General features: G+C 40.2%; 3 protein-coding genes across 4 annotated transcripts; 1 reads left to right on the top strand and 2 right to left on the bottom strand.

The window, feature by feature from the left end:
- The first annotated feature begins 1,076 nt into the window (after positions 1–1,076).
- Positions 1,077–5,352, top strand: gstm.1 (glutathione S-transferase mu, tandem duplicate 1). Its single transcript, XM_071543556.1, has 8 exons — positions 1,077–1,217; positions 1,816–1,891; positions 2,642–2,706; positions 2,798–2,879; positions 3,077–3,174; positions 3,753–3,848; positions 3,951–4,061; positions 4,842–5,352. The coding sequence occupies exons 1-8, from the start codon at positions 1,182–1,184 to the stop codon at positions 4,935–4,937; spliced, it is 660 nt and encodes a 219-aa protein (XP_071399657.1). The 5' UTR covers positions 1,077–1,181; the 3' UTR covers positions 4,938–5,352.
- Positions 5,353–5,910: 558 nt separating this feature from the next.
- eps8l3b (EPS8 signaling adaptor L3b) lies at positions 5,911–14,606 on the bottom strand. The gene is made up of 19 exons (XM_071543584.1): positions 14,572–14,606; positions 14,168–14,283; positions 13,999–14,063; positions 13,718–13,876; positions 13,084–13,233; positions 12,756–12,841; positions 12,468–12,601; positions 11,748–11,875; positions 11,390–11,516; positions 11,160–11,236; positions 10,872–10,946; positions 10,509–10,654; positions 9,527–9,734; positions 7,740–7,780; positions 7,492–7,585; positions 6,833–6,949; positions 6,645–6,730; positions 6,111–6,243; positions 5,911–6,018 (listed from the first exon to the last, which is right to left on the bottom strand). Exons 1-19 carry the CDS (start codon positions 14,604–14,606, stop codon positions 5,974–5,976), a joined length of 2,022 nt encoding a protein of 673 aa, XP_071399685.1. The 3' UTR covers positions 5,911–5,973.
- Positions 14,607–16,002: 1,396 nt separating this feature from the next.
- On the bottom strand, positions 16,003–20,078 carry atp5pb (ATP synthase peripheral stalk-membrane subunit b). 2 transcript variants are annotated; one of them, XM_071543578.1, is made up of 8 exons: positions 19,958–19,985; positions 19,561–19,575; positions 19,242–19,278; positions 18,782–18,927; positions 17,874–18,037; positions 17,514–17,639; positions 16,605–16,784; positions 16,003–16,255 (listed from the first exon to the last, which is right to left on the bottom strand). In XM_071543578.1, the coding sequence occupies exons 1-8, from the start codon at positions 19,983–19,985 to the stop codon at positions 16,178–16,180; spliced, it is 774 nt and encodes a 257-aa protein (XP_071399679.1). In that variant the 3' UTR covers positions 16,003–16,177. The 2 variants fall into 2 exon arrangements, with proteins under 2 accessions (XP_071399679.1, XP_071399678.1); XM_071543577.1 differs by lacking the exon at positions 19,561–19,575 and having other exon boundaries at positions 19,958–20,078.
- Between the last annotated feature and the right edge of the window lie 562 nt (positions 20,079–20,640).

The following is a 20,640-nucleotide window of genomic DNA, read 5'->3' as shown; positions in this document are numbered from 1 at the left end:
TTTTGGAAAACAGGACCAGGCACATAAGGGAAATCCCTCAGTCAACCTCAGACAGCAGCTGTGTGTGTGTGTGTGTGTTTGTGTGAAAGAGAGAGACAGGCAAACAGAGAATGCATTGTCTGCTGTCTCCATATCGAGCCCATTAAACTCCAACTGTAGCAGGCACTTCAACACAAAGTTATATTGACTGCAACCCTTCACCATATTAGACAGAATAAAATGACAAAGTTATGGTTTCAAGTAATAAGTTACTAGCTCACACAAACTGTGGAATAGTAAACCTTAGTTCCAGCATTATGCTTTACCTATGCCATCTGGTTTTGTTTGTTGTTAAACGAATGAAACATTCCTCCAGAAATCACTATAATTTTCCTATTTGGATTCATAGTGTGTCTGTGATACTCAATAGTGCCTAATACCTTTTTAACATCTCCTTTCCTATATCACCTGCGTTTTCTTTAGTTTAGTTTAGTTCTTTAGTTAACTAAGGTTATGTGAAAGATTCATCAAGAAATCCCTAGATCGTTTCTCACATAATTTCCAATTCTCTTTCTACAGAAAACTAGAAGGGCACTCGGAGAGCGCAGACCTCCGCCAAGGCCAATAGTCCAGTCTGCTATGATATGCAAATTTCGTGAGTCGGATCCGATCCGCTCCAAAATTTAATGGGTTCTTCCTTGGCCCATGCTACACAATTCCACAAAGTTTCATGAAAATCGGCCCAGTAGTTTTTCCGTAATCCTGCTGACAAACAAACAAACAAACAAACGGCACCGAAAACATAACCTCCTTGGAGCTTGGAGGTAATAAGTGTCACATTTCATCCCTATGTCATGGAAATTTCCTAAATTTCAGGGGTTTGTGTGCACTTCACGAAAGGATACCCCTGCACCATCAGGTCGGTGTCATTCACCAGAAAACATGTCAGGAACACATGAGATAAAGCGTCCTGCCAGCTGACTAATAACTCTACCAACCATCATAAATTGATTCCAGTTTTTTGCACTGAGAACTCAAGCGAGAATCAGCTGAGAATAAAAAAAAAAGTCTCTGTTACCCCGCCCACCTCCCCTTCTGCCTCATAGGCTGCAGAATAAACCAGGCTCTCCCTCACTATAGCTGCTGTTATAGTCGAGGTTTGATTCATTTGGTCTCTCCACGTCTCAAAAAAGTGATTCAAAATGACAATGAAGCTGGCTTACTGGGATATCCGTGGGGTAAGAGAACCGCTGGATCTGCATTTAAGTAATGTTTCGTGTTGTTTTTTGCAGCGCTATGGATAACCGCTGCTGGACATCCATCGCAAGCAGGTGACTCGTTTTACCAGAGAGCAGCAGCTAACTAACTACGCCATTTCTTTTCAAAGACGATGCATATTCTGTAGGAAAAAAGCTTGTTTAAAATGCATGATGCGTTATACTTTGGAAAGGGATGGTTGCGTCTCGAGCGGAAAAATGTTGGGTTATGTAACAGCGAAAGACCGGCGGCTCTGTGCACGTGTTCATTAAAAGGTTTTTGTTCACTTATGCATTGAGCGCCTGTAGCCCGGGTTTGTCCTGTATATCAGTGTGACAGGATTTGTTTACAAAATGCGTTAACTTGTCTCAAGTCAAAGATATGTCCACAATAGGTAGACAAAAAAATCCATTGAATATGACAGGCGTTAAGTAGGACAATGGTTTTTGGTGTTATGTGAAAATGGAGCTGCATGGACATTTTTCTGCTGAAAGCCAATTCATGAACTAATGCACCGAAAATATGAAACACAAAAGCTGAGAAAATCTGCTTCTTCTTTGATCCCTGTCCTGTGTGCAGCTCGCCCACCCAATCCGCCTGCTGCTGGAGTACACTGGCACCAAGTACGAGGAAAAGTTTTACGTCTGCGGTGAAGGTAAACTTGGTGAAATAACTTGAAGAAGATTGTCACTCAGTGAGAACAGTAACTCACAGACTGCGACATTATTTCTCTCAACATAGCTCTCTTTATTGTTAAAAACTGGCGCGTGTCGACGTATTGTCTTGGTCAAAGTAGATGTTACAAATGGGGTTTTTTTCAAAGATATACATAACATAGCACAACTATAAAAACCTCCAAACGATTTCTATTGTTGGATTGTAGGCCTATAGTTACTTTTCACGTACATTGAATGTGATATCGAAATGTCCTACATATATATTGAATTGTCTCATACATATACTAAAATGTCTTGATATATTTACTTGTATATTCGACTATAACCATAGATATTTTGTGATTTTTGTATTTATGTATATCTTAAATACTTGACGTTCTGGGTTAATGGGCACACCTGTACTTGGTTATTCATTAACAAAAAGAAAGAAAAGGAGGAGCCAACCTCTGTAACATGGACTTTGACAAGACAATATGTCTTGAGAAAAGAGAGCTATTTTAAGAGAAATAATGTTGCAGCCTGTCTTTGGGAGTTGCTGTCCCACTGATGGAGAATCTTCATGTTATTTGAGACTTTTTGACAATCTCCCCTATCTCAAGAAAAAAAACATTTTGTTGCACCAGCACAATACTAGAAATTTGTGAAAGAACTAGCCATAATTTTAGATGAACTTACATTGTGTCCACACAGACCTTCTCTATTATGTAACCCAATTTTCTCTCTCACAGCGCCCAATTATGACAAGAGCTGCTGGTTTGATGAAAAACACAAACTTGGAATGGACTTCCCCAATGTAAGAGAGTTTACTTAATTTGGATTACAATAGAAAGCAGACTGGTTATCACATCAACTAATGATGTTATGATAATGGTATTTTACTCTAGCTGCCTTATCTGGAGGATGGAGACAGGAAGATAGCGCAGAGCAATGCCATCCTGAGATATATTGCTCGCAAGCACAATCTCTGTAAGTACTGTGTTTATTCTGCAGCGTGTACGAATATTTTGGTCATAAGAAATGCACAGTGGTGTGTTTGTGCAAATGTCAAGTTTTTCTATTCTCATTTACAATAAGTAAACACTATTGTACAAAAGTTCTGGGTTTTGAGAAACATATTTCAGTCTTCATTCGCTGATTTTCTCCCTAAACTCTTCTGATCACAGGTGGAGAGACTGAGGATGAGAAGGTCCGAGTGGACATGTTGGAGAACCAGGCGATGGACTTCCGGACTGGCTTTGTCATGCTGTGCTACACCGACTTTGTGAGTATCAAACACTCCTTGCTGAACCGGTGGCGTCTTAAAAATTCTTCATTATCGTAAAATTCAACTGGGTTGAGTCTGTCCCTTATCTTCCTTTGGGGAACTCCCTCATTTTGCTCCAGTCACTTCAAAAGTGCTGCCATTTTGACAGTTAAACCACTCAACTGTCAGTTTAAAGTTAAGCCCTGATCAAAATTTAAACTAGAGTTTAAAGTTTTGGAGCAGCAGGATGAAATTAGATCTAGGTTAAAAGTAAAAACTAAACTAAGATGTAAAGGAAGGTTTACATTTTTACTCTGCTTAGTTTTAAACTAGGTTTAAAGTTTGGTTCAAGAGCAGCTGCTAAACTATGATTTAATCCAGTTTAAAAGTTAATCCTTGTTGGTGCAATCCACGCTTTAAATCCCCATGAAATGAACTCTCATTATGAAATGTATCACGTCAAGGAAGTAAAGATGCCATTTCATGGGGTCTTTAAAGTTAATTGTGAAAATTTGAATGTGTCATTTCAAAGCTTTGAAACTCCACTAACTCCGCTTTTGAAATCCCCCCCCCCCCCCCTACTCCTCTGACTTCAGGACAAGATGAAGCCCGGTTACCTGGAGCGGCTCCCAGGCTCACTGAAGCAGTTCTCCGAGTTCCTGGGAGATAGGAAGTGGTTTGCTGGTGATAAGGTATTTTATTTCTCAGTTCTGGAAAGTTGCCTGTATATTCATATGTCTTAAAGTCTAGATTGAGCCTTTTTGTTTGGTTAATTTGACCGTGCTTTGTCTCAGATCACGTTTGTGGACTTCATCATGTACGACCTGTTGGACCAACAGAGAATGTTTGAGTCCAAGTGTCTGGACGACTTCAAGAACCTCAAAGATCTTCTGGACCGTTTTGAGGTCAGGACCCTCACCTGTTTGTCAGAGATGCACATCCATCCTTCGGTGGGATGAAAAGCAGAAATGTGGTCGCTCACACTTTGTGCAACACTCAAACATGTAGAAAATTATAAATCCCGCACACTAGGAACTCATATTCATATTTCTTTTTTTACAATCTTTTGATCTGATGTGGATCTTCATTAGGTCCTACAGTAAAAGGTGTATTTTGTGCTGGCTTTACTTGTTTCTACTGTGATTTACTCAGCCTTTTACCTCACCTTGATGTGTGCATAACTAGCAGTCTAACTCTACTTATAGATGAACAGTAAAATGGCATATATTTAGATTGTTGGTGCTTCTAAACATTGATGTTATCATTTATTTTGGTAGAGGCGTATGTGGCTATTACTATTGCTGAACACAAAATACTTATCTTGATTTCTAACAGTCACTAACGACAATTCCAGCATTGTAAGCACTCCTATATTATTATTTTTTGCCTAGCTTCAGCAGTGACATCCAAGTAGCATGTGTTTCTTGATATGCCATAGATACTGATGAGCTAACAGAAACACAATATTGATATTTTTGTTTGGATGCACCAATGATCTAAAAGTACCTTCATCTGACATTATTTTTCCTGAACATATAGGAGCAGTGTACAAAAGTTTACCATGTTTTAGGGCACTTTTTTAGAGAAGTATGCATGTCTGAAACTTCTCTTACCATGCGATAGATTTTGTAATGGGGATTTGTGAAAACTGAAAGTGCCTAACTACTATTTGCTTTCTTCAATAGGCTCAGGAGAAGGTTGCTGCCTACATGAAGTCAAACAAATTCATGAAGACTCCGGTCAATAACAAGATGGCCAAATGGGGAAACAAGAAGGAGTAAAGAACAATGCACATGTTACACCATAGAGAAGTAATGAATAGAAATGTTAAGAATGTTGAATTGTTTCATTATAAGTGTAACTGGATGCATAAGGTGGAAATTCAGAAGTAGAGAAGAGTCAGTCTGTACTATTTGTTTGTGTCTTGTCGTAAATGATGTTCTGTAGTTGGATGTATAGGTACTGCGTATCTCCTACCCTCTGATCACAGGGTAAACTAGCCCAGACAATTGCGTGCCAATTCTAAAACCTTTTTGATTTAATGGGTTGAATCAGAATTTTATAAAAAAAAAAGCCAGGTTTGTATTGACATAATCAAATATAAGTCTAGGTTTTTCATTTGATTTAAAGCACTTAATTTGCTTAATCTTTATATTTCAAATTTTGACACATGAAGGTATGTCTTTGTATTGATTTTGTTTCTTTTTGAATAAAGACACAGAAAATGCTACCAAGCAAGATTTTATCATTAACATCAGAATTACTTGAGAAGGTTCCTATTGCTAACAGTAGCCCCAGTGATTTGTTGTTTTTAGTAAATAATGTAATGGAAGAGAATGTACTTTTATTTTGTATGTATCTCCTGAAAATATTACATAAAACATGGTGAGGCACAGTTAGAAGGGGAAGATTTTGTTGTAGGTAATATTTAACATATCCATACATACTGTGTTTTATCACACTTGGGCAAACTATGAAGTACAAGATTGACTTTAAATATGCCTAAGTAAGCACATTTACAGTAAAAGACAACATGAGAATTAAAAATTTCTAATTCTCTCAATTATTGTTGCTCATGGTAAATCCCAAAGCATATACAAGTTCCCAATCATAGAAAGTGCTTTGCCCTGAATGACACTAAGACAATGGTATTTGTTGGCAGTTTCATTCATGCTGAAATAAGCCATCCACAGAAGATGAAGGAGAGAATTAGCTACCAAATACTACAGATGTTGCTTCATTATTACATTGTTTAACGGGATGAAAAATCAAGAAAAAGACTGAATAGCTGGGTAGTAAACACACCGCAGTGGGTTGTCAGTAGCGGCCGTTGTACGGGCCGTATGCCGCTTCACTGGCAAGCTGTAGGGAATGGGATAGGAATATAAACGTTACTGATGTGTGGCAGTGGCAGTTTGGTGCATCACATGTACAATTCATGGTACATCACTCACTGCGATGGCTGACTTGATGGCCTGAAGCTGGAAGAAGACCTTGCTTCCTTCCTCCGGACACACAGTCCTCATCTCGTCCCTGGTCATGCCCAGTAGCAGCTTACCGTTCAGCACTCCCAGGCTGCGCACTGTGCTGTACAACAAAAGGCATGAAGCAGAGATCCAACACCGTTACACACGATATGGCACAAGCCATATTCACAGTATGGAAATCCTGCAGTCCCTAGCCCCTCTGTGTGGATTTCAATAGAAGAGACAGTTTCTGATTACTGCTCCTGCTTTGAATTGACTTATTCTGTCCCTGCTATTGTACATAGATTTCTGTTGTTGTCTGCAGTATATTGTATATATTGTGATATTTTAAACTGACTTATGTTGTTTCTTGTGGTAATGTTTTGATTATTTTTACAGACTTGCATACCGTTTTTGCCTCTTGGCCAGGTCATCACTGTAAATGAGAATTGGTTCTCAATCGACTTACCTGGTTAAATAAAGGATAAATAAAAAATAATAATCCTAAAATATTTCACTTACATTTTTGAGAGGCCTTTGTACTCCAGCCAGGCTTTTACATTTGCAGGTGTGGACATCATGTCGAGAGGTGCGGGGCTGCGTGTCTCCTGCTGTAAAGGTGGACAGAGGAAAACAAAAGAAGTCATTTGTGAAATCCACAGAAGAAGTAGCTACACTCAGTCAGCAGAGCTATGTGTGCCTCTGCTCACCCGTGGGTCCTCCATGGGCTCAGCTCCGTCCATGGGCTCCAGAACATTCTGAGGAACGTGACCTTCCTCCTCACGGACGTTGCGAACAAGCCACCATTGCTTGGACTTATCTATCACCTGTGAAAATACACATACATACAGATGAATATCACTATGTTTCTCTGTATTAGGGGGTGGATCAGTGCACCAAGGTACCATATACTTTGTTAAAAAATATTGACCGTAATGACAGCTCCACCAGTGTGACTGCTGTGATAATGATCAATATACAGAACAAACAAATAGAACAAAGCTTCCATTATGTTCAGTGCAGTGTAGTGTACAAGTATGTGAAGATAATAGGGCATAACTAATACAGTATAACTAGGAGATGCTCATATGATGCTCACAGCTATTTCTTCATGTGGACTGAAACCCAGTTTCAGGTGAATAAACTGCTCCATGCATGCTTGATGTGAACTCACCCAGCGAATGTGTTTTTACATGCAAAACATAAAATAAACTGATTTTACTGTGATTTTATTTTAACACTACAAGCAACTTTTGCACTATTTTGCACAAATATTGTGATAATACTGTTTACCAGGATATTTTTGGGCTAGAGGATCATTCCATGACACGGGGGTGATGTTTGTATCACAGCATGTGTGTCATCTCACCTGAACCACATCCCCCTTCATAACGCTGAGCTCCTGGCTGTTCCTGGCCATGAAGTCGTAAATGACTCGCATGTACAGTGGCGACTTGCTGGGGCTGAAATGGAAGCACACACACACACAAATGACGTTGGCAAAAAAGCACAGTATGTACTGAGCTGGGAATGCTGGGAATAAGGTTTAAGTGTTTACTACAAATGTGATCATAAAGCACAGAGCCATGTTTACTGCAGTGTCAGCATACTGCATACCGTGCTGGTGGTGGAGAACCCCATGGACTGTTCATCACAGGCTGTAAAAGGTGAAAATTGAATGATTACATGACTTGCTTTATGGCAACCATATCCTATACTACACCCGCATATTAAAATATCACTCCAAACATAGTATTTGAGAATGGGTTTGGCTGGGCTTTAGTATAAAAGACTCACAGTCAACTTCTCCAGCAGAGTGGTAGCTATATTAAAGGTTCAGCAAGTGAATATTATCAATTAATGTGTTGAAAATAATAGGGCTTACATAACCGGCATACACATCTACCTCTTTGGAAAGTGAATTAGGTGAGAACAGAAAGTGTATGGATGACTGCAGTACTCCAGACAACCACAAAACTAAACTAGGAGAAGGGCATAGCCCCGAAATTCCCCAATCCTCGAAGGCCCCATTAAGTCAAATGTAATAAAAAGACTCCAGGGTTAATCTTCCCAATTATATTGGTTGTATGTCCCAACTATTTTTATTTCGTCAAATAATTATTTTTTTCCTTCTGGGCTAATCTAAAGTTAAGTATATTATTATTACTCAGATGGCTGGGTTCATGCCAGTACAGCAGCCAGAGCTGAAACGTAGAAGTTTGCATTAAGATTACTGTTAGTTTTATCATATTAGGCTGTTGAGCCATCAGGCTCCAAGCTACCAAGTTCTGATACTGAAGAATGTAATAGCAAGTTCCAAGCAATATCCAACTTCGTATTGGCTTTACTGTTTAGCTGTACACTCAAAATGCTGCTGTTGGGCAAAATCTGGTCGGATCTGTGTGGAAATTGGTGTGTATGTTCCACATAAAGGTTGGAACATGATTAGCAAGTTTCATAGCGATTGGTGAAATTTTCTTTGAGTTATAAACCAAAATGTCATAGGCCACACCCACTTTCACTTATGATGACCAAACTTCAGATTTTGACTAGGACATGGTCCGAGACCATGTGTACTGAATTTCATGCAATTTCACCCATTAGATTAGGAGATACAGTTTTCTGGCCTTTGTGGCGCCTGCTATTGGTCAATATTTGAATGGCTTTGCACACATTTTCATTCATTATAAGTGAACATGCTGTCCAGGTTTCATGATGATTGGACCATCTATCACAAAATTATAACAATTTAGCTTATAGGCCACGCCTCCTTCACAATTTTAAGAGTTAATATCTTCAAAATTACAGTAGATATCAACAATCTATAAACCAAATTTAAAGAGCGTAGGATCATAGATGCTACTGACTGATTTTGGTGGTAATCAGTCAAACGGTGTAGGAGGAGATGTTAAATATGTGTTTTTCAAATAATTCAAATTATCTAAAAAATTCTTCCTCTAGGGGTCATCAATGTCCATGCCAAATTTGAAAAGATTCTTATAAAAACTGTTCAAGTTATTGCGTTCACATGAAGGATGTGGGGTGAATCCATAATATCCCCAAAATGTGAATTTCGGGGATATGAGAGCCATATGAATTGGGTATGGATACAAAAAATACAGATAGAATAGATATAAATAAATTAGAATAGATAGCGATAAAACAGAGATAGTCCAATATTGTCACTGTCATATGGTCAAGTTTGATTACTGTCATGGTTACCGGTTACTGTCATTTGAATTTGAATTTACTGACTTTGGCATTAAGTACTTACTTGTATTTCATGCCAATAAAGCGCATTGTAATAATTGTAATAATTGAAATAATTGAATTGAATTGAATTGAATTGCACTGTTAGAGGTCACCAATGCCACAATACTTTATAGTCGTGTCACTGGTTCTACCTCTTCAGGCTGCCGCTGCATGTCTCTGGGTGAGTAGCTCTGGCTTTCGCTCATTGGTCCATTCTGACGGCCAGGTGGGAAGCGCTGGCTGTTGCTCCTGCTCATTGGACCATTCTGATGAGCGGGCGGGGCAGGCATGGGTGGCGGCTGCCAGCCATCATAGAACTCTGGGATGTACAGCGGGATATTATCTTCCGGCCATCTGGACCTGGCAGGCCGGGCAGGAAAATGTCAGTTAAGTAAAAAACAAAAAGGACTTTGACCTTTTACCAATACACAGGATTTGATGTTGCAATCCTTTGTGCCATAATCCAAGGTGAGCATTCATACAGAAACCCAATTCAGAAGTCAAAAGAACAATATACTATCCCACAAATGGCGACTATAAAGGACGTCAGGCTAGGTCATAAATCTACAGGACCATCAGAAAGGCAACACCCCTGTGTGTGTGGGTATGGGTTTGTCACTGGGGTTATCAAGTGGGATCCTCCCATCACAGATGTTTCGTTTAATTAGGCCTATGTCACCTCCAGAGGGCTCAACAGTGATTTCTGCCATACCAGAACCAGACAATCTCGATACTAAGTACAGCTAAATTAGGCTTTCCCCTAGTTCTCATTATTCCACTGCTACTACTGTACCCAACATTATATTCCTGCTACTATTAGGCTAATGGGATGCTGACACTGCTGGCTTGGAACCAGCAGTTCAGAAATCAAACGATATAAGCAATTACAGACTAAAGGGACAGCTGATTCTGTTGGCTTGAGATTCAAATCATTGTTTTATTTTAGACATTTATCAGCCATGTAGGTGATTAAAGTCATCAGACACCTTCTAATATCAAGTTAGGGGTTCCTGAGCAGAGATAGACGCACCAACAAAGAGCTATTAGGGTACTCAGAGGGAAGGACTAGCGGGTAACAGGCATTGTAAAGTGACTGATCATCACACTGTGTAAGGGTCACTGAGTCCACCGTACCTGGGGATGTTCCAGCAGTCTCCCAGAGACCTCCAGAGCTGGTCCTCCTCCGAGCCGACCACCTCAGTGAGCAGCAGCAGGGCCGGCTCCGTCAGCAGGGGGGTGACCACCGAGGGGGGCAAGTCTGTGGGGTACTGAGGCACCATCTGTGGAGGAATGGAGGAATTAAAATCTATTTCACGTCACTTGAGCCACGATAAAGTGAGTGCCGCATTGCACTGAAGAAAAATATGAGCGCATTTGATATGGTGGTGTTGGAAGTAGTTGAATCTATAGATACAGCCAAGTAAAAGGACAACAAAGGCTTTCTGTAAAGGAGAATAGCTTCGACACGGTTGACAGTGTTGCAGAAGAGACACTCACCATGCCTAAGCTAGAGAAGAAGATGTGGACTAAGTCAGGAGCACTGGGGTTGTTCAGTACCCCGTCCAGGAAGCCCTGTCATGGCAAAGAAACAAATGAAATGCAGAGCTTTTTTTCTCTCACACTGCTGCAATCACTATCTCACATTCCTATCAACACATGAAGATAAGCAGCGATGATAAGCAGTGATTTCCAAAAACCACTGCAATGTAAAGAGTCAGAAACATTGCGATCGCTTTTGGTCAACGTTTCACTTTCATGACATTCGATTGTATTTGAAGTACATACCAGAAGATTGAACCCATATTTGATTTTCTGAAGACAGGAGACATATTCATCCCAAGGTGGCAGACTGACAGTTGGTGCTGCAGGAGAGACAAGGGCAAACTGTCAAATACTTATTATCACAGATATACACACAGATATATGCTATCAGTATGTCAGTCCCTTTATGAGTGTAATTTTCAAGTAATTATTTGCTCACGCCCCTGGAGTGATAAACTGGTAAAGTATGTTACCATTTTTCTTTGAGCTTTTCTTTTTGTTCTTCTTGCTCTTTCCCTGTTTTGCTGCAGGTGCATTCACTGCAGCGGACACTTTGTTCATGAAGATCTCCATATCATTTATAACATGGTTTAAAATGTCCTGTGAAAAGGAATATAAGCAAAGCATTGCGTATAAATAACAAAATATGACTGATTCAACACATACTGAGTGGTATGTAGGAATTCCATCTAAATAGGAGCTACAGTAATCTGATACATTTTTCTTTTATATTATGACTAGACAGACAACTGGACAACACCTATGATCCTTTATTAGTAATATAATCCACTATCTATAATTTATGTAAATAGTTTAAGGGACAGAGCTGACCGTGTTCCTCTCAGTCTCTGAATATTCAGGTGATGGAAGAACCTCTTGGCTATGCTGTAATCCGTTAAACTCAGGATGGTGCAGTGGTTCTTCTTGTGGAGTGTAGACCCGCGGGGGAAACATAATCTCTAATTGGCACCAAAAGACAATAGTTTGGAGACAAATATCAATATGATGTCAGTTAAGGAAAAAGTGGACGCACAAATTATGCACCGAAGAAAGATTATTTATTGGTAAACCCATCTGATAGACCGAGGCTGATGTTACTAGTGGAGAACCGGCGTAAATAAACAATTGAGATTAATAAAAAAAATACTAATTTACCAGTCATTTGTAGATTAGCAGCACTGCTACAATAGATGTGAGTTTCTCTCCCACTGTACTTTGAGTGGTTATGATGAAAATGATAAATATCCGGTAAATATGACCCATTAAGGTACATAGAGATTCGTTCCCATGTTCCAAGATGGCGATTGATACATTTAATTGGCACAGGGGGTAATTCCTATGCTGGACTATTTTTGATTTTGACTTGTGCTTGTAATTGTTTTAATCCATTTATTGTTTTAATCAATCTATTTTATGTAAATCACTTTAAGTTGCGTTCTATGTATGAATGGCGCTATAAAAATAAACTTCTTACTATTTTCCCATCAGATGTTTTTTTCATAGACTTTCACTGGAAAGTCTACACCTATCTGGCATTAGACCAAGCCGTACCTGGCTCTCTGCTGTTCCACTGCGGGGCCGGGTGGTCTGGTGGAGGAGGAGTCCTGTCCCGCTGCACAGCACGAGGCCCGGGCTGCCGGAAACTTCCTGGAGCATGTTGGCCTATGATGTTCGCCAGATTGCTCCTGAGAACAACAAAGAAAAACAGCAACTCATGAATTTCATACTTTGTATCGCTTTGATGTAGATGCCACTATTTGTCTATACCTCTGCTTTCCTAGAAATGTGTTTCTTTATATGTATTTGGACTGGATTCATGTGCTGTGACCATGTTTGTACCTGATGTCAGACTGGCCTCTGCGCGGTTCCACATCAGCTCCTTTGTTTTGGACTGCATTGTCTAGATCACTCCTGATGTGCTCTGCCTGGTGAAACAGGACTGCTTTAGATCAAAATCAGCAAAAGTAAAATCAGAAAAATATCCATATGGTTGTGAAATGCAGACAATGGTTGAAGATGATACCCTCGATTTCGGAAAATGGAGTGCATATTGCTACATACTTCGGCATGAGTAACTCTAACTCTTGACCTCCAACTCCCCTCTCTGGAAAGTTAGGAAATCACGGAGGTCAGGAGGTCAGGAGGGCTCTGGTGAAATGCGACTCACCCCAAGCTCCTCACACTGGAACATGTAGACGTGGGGGATGCGTTTGTTGCGGTCCTGCACGGTGACCGTCAGCAGAGAGTTGTAAGCGCAGCTGTCCAACACGGCCGTGGTTTTCAGGATGCAGCTCAGAGGGAGCGACTCCAGCTCTGCCTTTTGAATCATATTGAGCAGGAAGAGGGTTATGACCGCAGGTTTATTACAGCGAATACAAGAACACGCACAGTTTTCCATTATTGAAGTGAAGCAGAACTTTCAGATGAAGAATCACATCTGTAGGTTTTAAGATGAGCGATGTTTTTAAGTCTCATTATCTCAAGTGTGAGTGTTAAAGACAGTAGTGACAGTAATGGTTTTCTACACACAGAGCAACTCTGTACTGTTTGTAATACCGAAACCGGAATAAAAAGTTGACTGAAACAAAAAGACAGAAGTGGTTGTGTAACTTCATGATGCATCACATTCACACATCTATCTACACAACTGCAAGCATACTGGCTGTTCAATATTTTCCAACTCACACGCTTGCTCATCTGAAGGCTTCAGTTATTCGGGCCTAAAGTGCAAGTCATCAGTCTTAAAGTAGTCTGCTGACACCTGCTGAAATGCTGAAATCATGCGGAAAATCTCTACAAACCTTGGTCTCGATGTCGCTGAGCTGTAGATACCCTCCCTGAACCTCCATGATCATCTCCTGGGGCCACAGACGGCCTTTGGCATCCAGCCTCTTCAGCTTGGCCACGCAGTCGTCCAGGTTCCTCACCTCCTGGCCATCCAGCTCACAGGTAAACAGGTGCTATAGGGGAGTCATTGCAGAGTCATGGGAAAACTGGAGGCTGGACTGCAGTAATCTGTGTTGCCTCTTCCTGGCACAGATTTTATAATAATTTACTCGGTGAAGGAGAAAATTACCCTTACCTCCACTCTGCAGTGAAAGTTGTCGGATTGCTTGTTCAGTGTTTCAGAGTACTCCTTTCTCTGCACTGACACAACGGAACATTTTCTGGTTACAAAAATGACAAATACAGTTTGGGCTCACAAAAAAAAAAATATATAGAATGGGAGGTGTTTTTATGCCTGAACGTACTGTATATGGATTTTCCACTGGGCCTTGATGAGTTGTTTCTCTGCAGTGGGGAGCTCCTTAGATTGTCCTGAAGGAAACCCCGCCTCTGCTGGGGGAGGTCCTCTTGTGAGAAACCCCTAAAACATCATAAAACGTTACGATTCAAACAGGATAAGTGAGGTGAATTGATTGGGTGTTGCCAGCTTGGGCACCTTACATATATCAATGTCAATAAAACCAGCCATCATTAGCGACACTGTGATTTGAAGATAAAGTTAGATGGTTAAAATCAAATCAGCTGTATACATTAACACACCACTGCAGTGTTTTATCATTAGAGGGTGTTTACAGTAAGAAGTAAGAATAGTGCCCAAAGCCTTGACCAGATCACTACCACAGAAAGTGACATGGATACTGATACTGACCTTGGGGAATAAGAAAATGGTGTGTTTCCATACATTTTCAAACTGTAATGTCTGTGATCTGCAGAAACAAAAATCACTATTAGTTTTTACTAGGAGACAAACAAAGTTTGGATTGAGAAGAATCACTGAGAAGCCACTCCACACAAACCTAAAAACAAAGATGAGGGTTAGCCTGACATAATAGTGTGTAAAACATTAGCTATCAAAATTAAACCTGTTCCACATTAACTTTACACCAGCACTCGGTAACAGATGGCTGCTTAAGCACACACACATTTCACAGAACTTAAAAAGAAGTGGTTTCCTCAAGTCAGGAGAGAATTTCTCAGTGGATGTGGTAAAAGATCTTGGCATCTGAAATCCTTATGTAAATGCAAATATAAGTAATCAAACTAATTGGACAACATGTTTTTTTTTTTGAATAGAACACAATGGGAGATTGCTCAAAGAAAATGTATGGTCTAAATATAAAAACTAGAATCATGCTCAAGCTGTGTAGAAGAGTTAAGCTGCTAACTCAGGATCAGAATAAATGGTATTCCTAGTTATGAAATAATGCATTAGCTACTTCATGAATCAAAAGGTTAAGGCACATTTATGAAATCCTGCTCAGACACTTAAGTTTCTCCTTGTCCAACCTTGCAATTCGCTGTCAAGATGTATGAGAAAGTAAAGTATTTGTTTCATTTAATTTTATATTCAGTGTTAAACTTCAAACTGTCACATACCTCTTGGAAGGAATTTAGCTTAATGGATGAGTTTTCCCATCAACAGTAGTCCACTTTCTGCAATAGCAAGTATTATTTCTTAGCAGGATATAATGCCGCCATGATTCAGGATGTATATAACCTTCTTCAATTATAACCTATAATCCAGACAATGTCACCATCACATGCTTCGTTCATCCAGTTAGTACCTGTCAGCGTTAGCTCGGCTTTGATGTCACTGCTCCATTCTTTCATACAGATTTTGTATCAAGACAATTCAGGGTAGAAAGCATCCGTTCCCTCCGCTGCTTAAGAGAGAAATTGTCTTGACTTCCTTCTTGAAAGCAGCAGGATCAAAGTACAAGAGATCAACAGGAGTGACGGATCAGCAGGGCTGGATCAGTGTGTAGTTTCAGGTATTCAAGGTATGATGGAGGAAAGCTGGGTCCTTATGAGTCCAAAGGTTTAGACTTGACTAGCTGTGTGTGCTTCCAGATGATCAAAGGTCTTAGGATCTTACGTGCGTCACAAAATTCTGTTATGCAATTATCAAGCTCAAGCTTAATCTATTGTCGTAAAGTGGTGATGGTTAAGTTCACTCCCCATACACAACACCTAACTTCACTGAGAGAGGAATATAGAAGCAAGCTTGTTTGAACTTTAACCAAATTGTTCAATGGAAATAAACAAAAACAAAACTTCAAAAATACAACACAGTAGCCGATTAGTGAATAAGCAAACCATTTATTTTAGCATGAGCTGACGTGTATATACACACCCATCATATTGACAGAGACAATCTTTAAGAGGAAATAGTTTATTCTGTAAAGAAAAGTCGGCGCCTCGTCTTGGGACAATGAGTTGGGGTTTAGAGTAGCCTTCTCTGAAGACTGGACAGTTTAGGCTGTGGCCTTGGCCTGAGTGGCCTTGGCCAGAGCCTTCAGGTCTGTGATGCACTTGGCGATGCTCTCTTTCTCCTGAAAGACAGCAAAGACACAAAACATGATCTCAGATGGACAAATTTAATCTATGGAAAACGCAGGACACTAAATTGCTGAGTCAATTTAAAGAGAACTGGTCTCTTTTTGGCTCAGTAACTACCTCTAGTGGACAAATGAATGTTCAATAAAAACAGCAAAACCACATGTATTGAAATAATGGCCTAAATCTTGGAATGCTGAGTCTACATAATGAGCCAAACAACAATGCGAAAAACCATCATTGACACAACAAATAGCACTATTTTCACAGAGGTAAATATCCAAACTGAGAAGCATCAGTGCAGCTGCTTGTGACAATCTCATACAAAAGGAGTCCAGGACCGACCTGCTGGGGGGTGATGCTGCTGACGACGCTCTTCTCCACCCAGTTGACCATGTGCTCCTGCTCCATCTGGCGGTGGAGGTTCTGCAGGGCGACCTGGTAGTCCAAGCGCTTCTTCACCTCGTTGGTCACCATGTGTAGCCTCTCCCTGTGGTTGGTCTCCAGCAGCATGGCCACATTGTTCTGCGAGAGAAAGACTACTTTATGAATGTATTTGTAACCACGGTACCTATGAGAGGCCGCCGTGTATAGTCCTCATTTAATGGGCTTTTCTGTGACAGTCCACAATGTGATTATTTATAAACAGACAAATAAAAACTAAAGTTGAGATTCCCTTAAAAGGGGCAATAAGTAAAAGTTTTATTGCACAACACAGCACAAAATTATAATATATCTGCAGATATTTGATAGTGACTAGTGACAAAGCTCACAAGTGACTCTGTATCATTGTATGCAGTAGCTCCTGAACTTTTTTCCCACTATTTTGCCTATTTTTATTTTCTTGGCACCAAACTGTACTTAAATGCACTCTCTCTTGCCTTTATTAATTAATTTATATTTTATATGTGTGCTTATATTCTATTTGTCTTTTTTCCTGCTGAATTGCTGAAACTGCTGAATTTTGTCACTACAGGCCACCGTCACTAGGTGGGTTATGCCAGAGACTTGTGTAGAAGGAGATACGTTCTGCCTATGTTGCTGCAATTCCTACTGGTTGCCAATAGAGGTCAATAGAGATTTTAGATTACTTGATCCCCCTTTAACTCCCAACTCTTCCAGTGGAGCCGTTCAGTACTGGGTAGCTCCCATATGTGAATGTACCTCATTGTACAAATCTGAAGCAGTGTATTATTGATAACAGCAACAGTGAAAAGTGTGAAAAATATAAATGGAAAGGTCACTGCTGCTTACCCTCTTGGCGTCGAAGAGGGCTGATCTTCCCTCTACTCTCCACTGTTCCTTCTTCTCATCCTCAATAGACTGAGTCAGGCTGGTCATGGCCAAGTCCTTCACCTCCTGAGCCTTGGCCACTTTTTCCTGCAATGACACACACACACACACACACACACGATGAGAGAGTGTCTATAGGGGTGTGTGCAAAGATTACACATAGACAAATACACATACACAAATCCTGAAGCCTGATCACAGTATTCGACAGGATCAACTTCTTATACCCAGGAACTGTGCTGTCCCTCCACTGTGCCAAAAAAATTTAGCATACAGGGATGCACAAGATAGAAATATAAATCCACATGGTTACTAGCCTACCTCGTTCAGTTTGTCAGCAAAAGCTGCAACACTAGGACCAAATTTCTTGACACCGTAGATAATGACAGCGCCTATGGAGGCAGCAGCCAAGGTCTCGTGGTTGACGATGTAGATCTCCTTGGAAAGCAAGTAGACGAGGAGGCCAGTCCCCAGCATGTAGGGTCCTAGTGAGAATGGGAATAAAATTGAGATTTAGCCTTTGCAAAACCAAGTCATGCAACTACTTTTTTTTTTTTTTCAAAGATATTTGGAAAGCAGAGAGAGAGAGAGAGAGAGACAGAATAAAGGAAACACAGCAGCAACAAATCTTGTGTTTTGATCCTAAATCAACACACAAGTGTGGCTCTGTCTCTGGGCACGTACATGTTCTATCAAAGTTATAATGGAATTTGGTAAAGACAAATGATACCTTTTTTTTTTTTTATACAAATTGTCAAATGTATCTAGTTTTCGGACAAATACATGCATTATTAAACAAATTAGGATTGCAACGAAAAATGACTCTTGAAATATAAGTTTATGATAGGATGACTGACTCCTCTCAGATGGGACAGACCTTATTAATATACACACAGGACCAACTAATTTATTGATAATTTTCAGTTGACATCATTGTGATTGTATGTGTGACGCTGCCTTATTGCACTATGGTCAGTAAGAGTGCAAATGCTTATTTGAAATTAATTACACTTGGCTGTTTATCAGTTTGTGTTAGAGAGGAGAGAAGACAACATGTCTTGTGAATGGTAAATGCTTCAAAAGGCTACTAATGGTGAATTTGTTGTTCATAAAATTGTGCTAGCGCAGGCATTTATAGATTTAAACCAACTACATTTCAATTCAATGTTTTTTAACAGCCATGAACTAATTGAAAGTGCTAATGCCTGCTTTTGGTAGAGCCTACTGACCTGTGACCCCAGTCTTGGGGTACAGCATCTGGAACAGCTCCTCTGGGATGATGCCATGACGGACTTTGCCTCCTGTCTCTGGCAGAGGGGGGACTGGGGCCAGACTCTGGGAAGATGTGTGGAGGGAACGGGATGCCTGCACCAGGCTATGAAGAACAAAAACAATGGAGTTAAAGCTTTCATAGGTATTCATAGTATTCCCATTATGTCACATGCATTTCCTATCAATATGGCTCTTTACAATACACACAGCTCATTGGCTGTGTTTGTCATTTGATTGTAATCACCTGTTAATTTATTACAATCACCTGTTATTTTCCTACCAAGATGGCTGTGTGGTGATGTAACAGAATACTATGAATAGTCCTAATATGACTAATGATTATTATTATTTAAATATATCATATTGGTCACAAATAAGCAACTCCACAAGATAGGTGACCCTAACATTGACACATACCCAGCTCCAAGTGGACCACTGCCCTTCAGGGAATTGGCTGAAAACAAAAGACAACAGACAGTTAAACACCTTCAATGTCAATGACAAAAGTCAATAAAAACCCTGGTAGACGAAGGGGCCATTTATTCATATTTGGTAACGTTAGCATAGCTTCCACTGAAAGCAGCCTGGTGACAGTTTGGTAGGCGTCAAGTGAGCAGTTAGTAACACCATTAAAATAAAACATACTAGTGCAATCAATGTAGTGTGTGTTTACAAGAAACGTGCGGTGCATAATAAGTAAGCAGTGATAGCTGTCAAAGAGGTGACATTTGCAGGCGTGCAGCAGTGCTAGCTCGCAGCTAATGTAACGTTAAATGTAGCTTCGGCTTTGCTAACGTTAGCTAATGTCACCCGTCTTTAGCCAGGTTAGTGATGTCTGCTCGAACTACTGGCAAGGTTACAAATACACACATCTACCAAGCAACTGTTTGCTGACCCTTATCCTCTAAATCTACGTGCAATAACATACAGCTTTCAGAGTGGATGCCTAGCTAGCTTGCCATTACACTAGCTACCAACAGCTAGCGTTAGCATGTCACTCATTCAATGTGCGGCCTTCACTTTACCCTTCAGCGTCACATTCAGTTAAAACTTCTATTCCTATTCTTTGTCAGTTCAGTTATACCGAAACTTAGTTGTGTCTTTAGGATCTCAAGAGCTTCGTTATTGCATACCTGAAACGATAACGAGCCTGGACAGCATGTTTGGAGGATGAAGTGCCAAGTTCTTGCTACACCGGGCACCGTTGTTTCGGCCTTTTCGTGCCCTTCTGCAAAGAGCCACAAGGATGGCGGAGTCACAGGAAATCCTTGTGAAACAACGCGAGAAGAGCGCGTTTTATTTTTGGAGTTGTAAAAGGAAGTTTCCACTAGATGGCACTGTTCACAAAGATACAGTGGATTAATTAAGTAGGCCTAATGGACTGAATTTGAGACTATACATGAGTCTCAGATTCAGTGTTTTAGGTTACTTAATTTTATCAGTGCATATTACTTTTGTGAAAGCTGTTATTATATAAAATTTGTGTTATAGTCAGCTTAATACAAAACCATGTATACACACACACACACACACACACACACACCATCACCACCACCACCACCACCAAAAATAAACAGTGAGGTTGTTCATGCTGAGCAAGTCCTCTGAGACATGCTTGTGATAAAGGGCTATATAAATAAACAAACTTGAACTTGAACTTGAACTTGAGCTATACCTTACTTGGATCCAAGTCATTAACCCATTTTAATGAGAAATGAGAATGCTGCAATAAGAAATCAAACTTCAAAGATACAACCAATACTGTATAAGTTTCTCTCCCATGTGATAAGGTTTATCCCAAAACTACAGAGGGAAT

Source organism: Centroberyx affinis, unplaced genomic scaffold (genome assembly GCF_046629955.1).
Source record: "Centroberyx affinis isolate AG114_WGS23_722 - 3 ecotype Tasmania unplaced genomic scaffold, CSIRO-AGI_Caff_v1 ptg004352l_1, whole genome shotgun sequence".
NCBI classification, from domain to species: domain Eukaryota; kingdom Metazoa; phylum Chordata; class Actinopteri; order Beryciformes; family Berycidae; genus Centroberyx; species Centroberyx affinis.
Note: the sequence above shows the minus strand (reverse complement) of the source record. Positions and strands in the feature narration are given on the sequence as shown.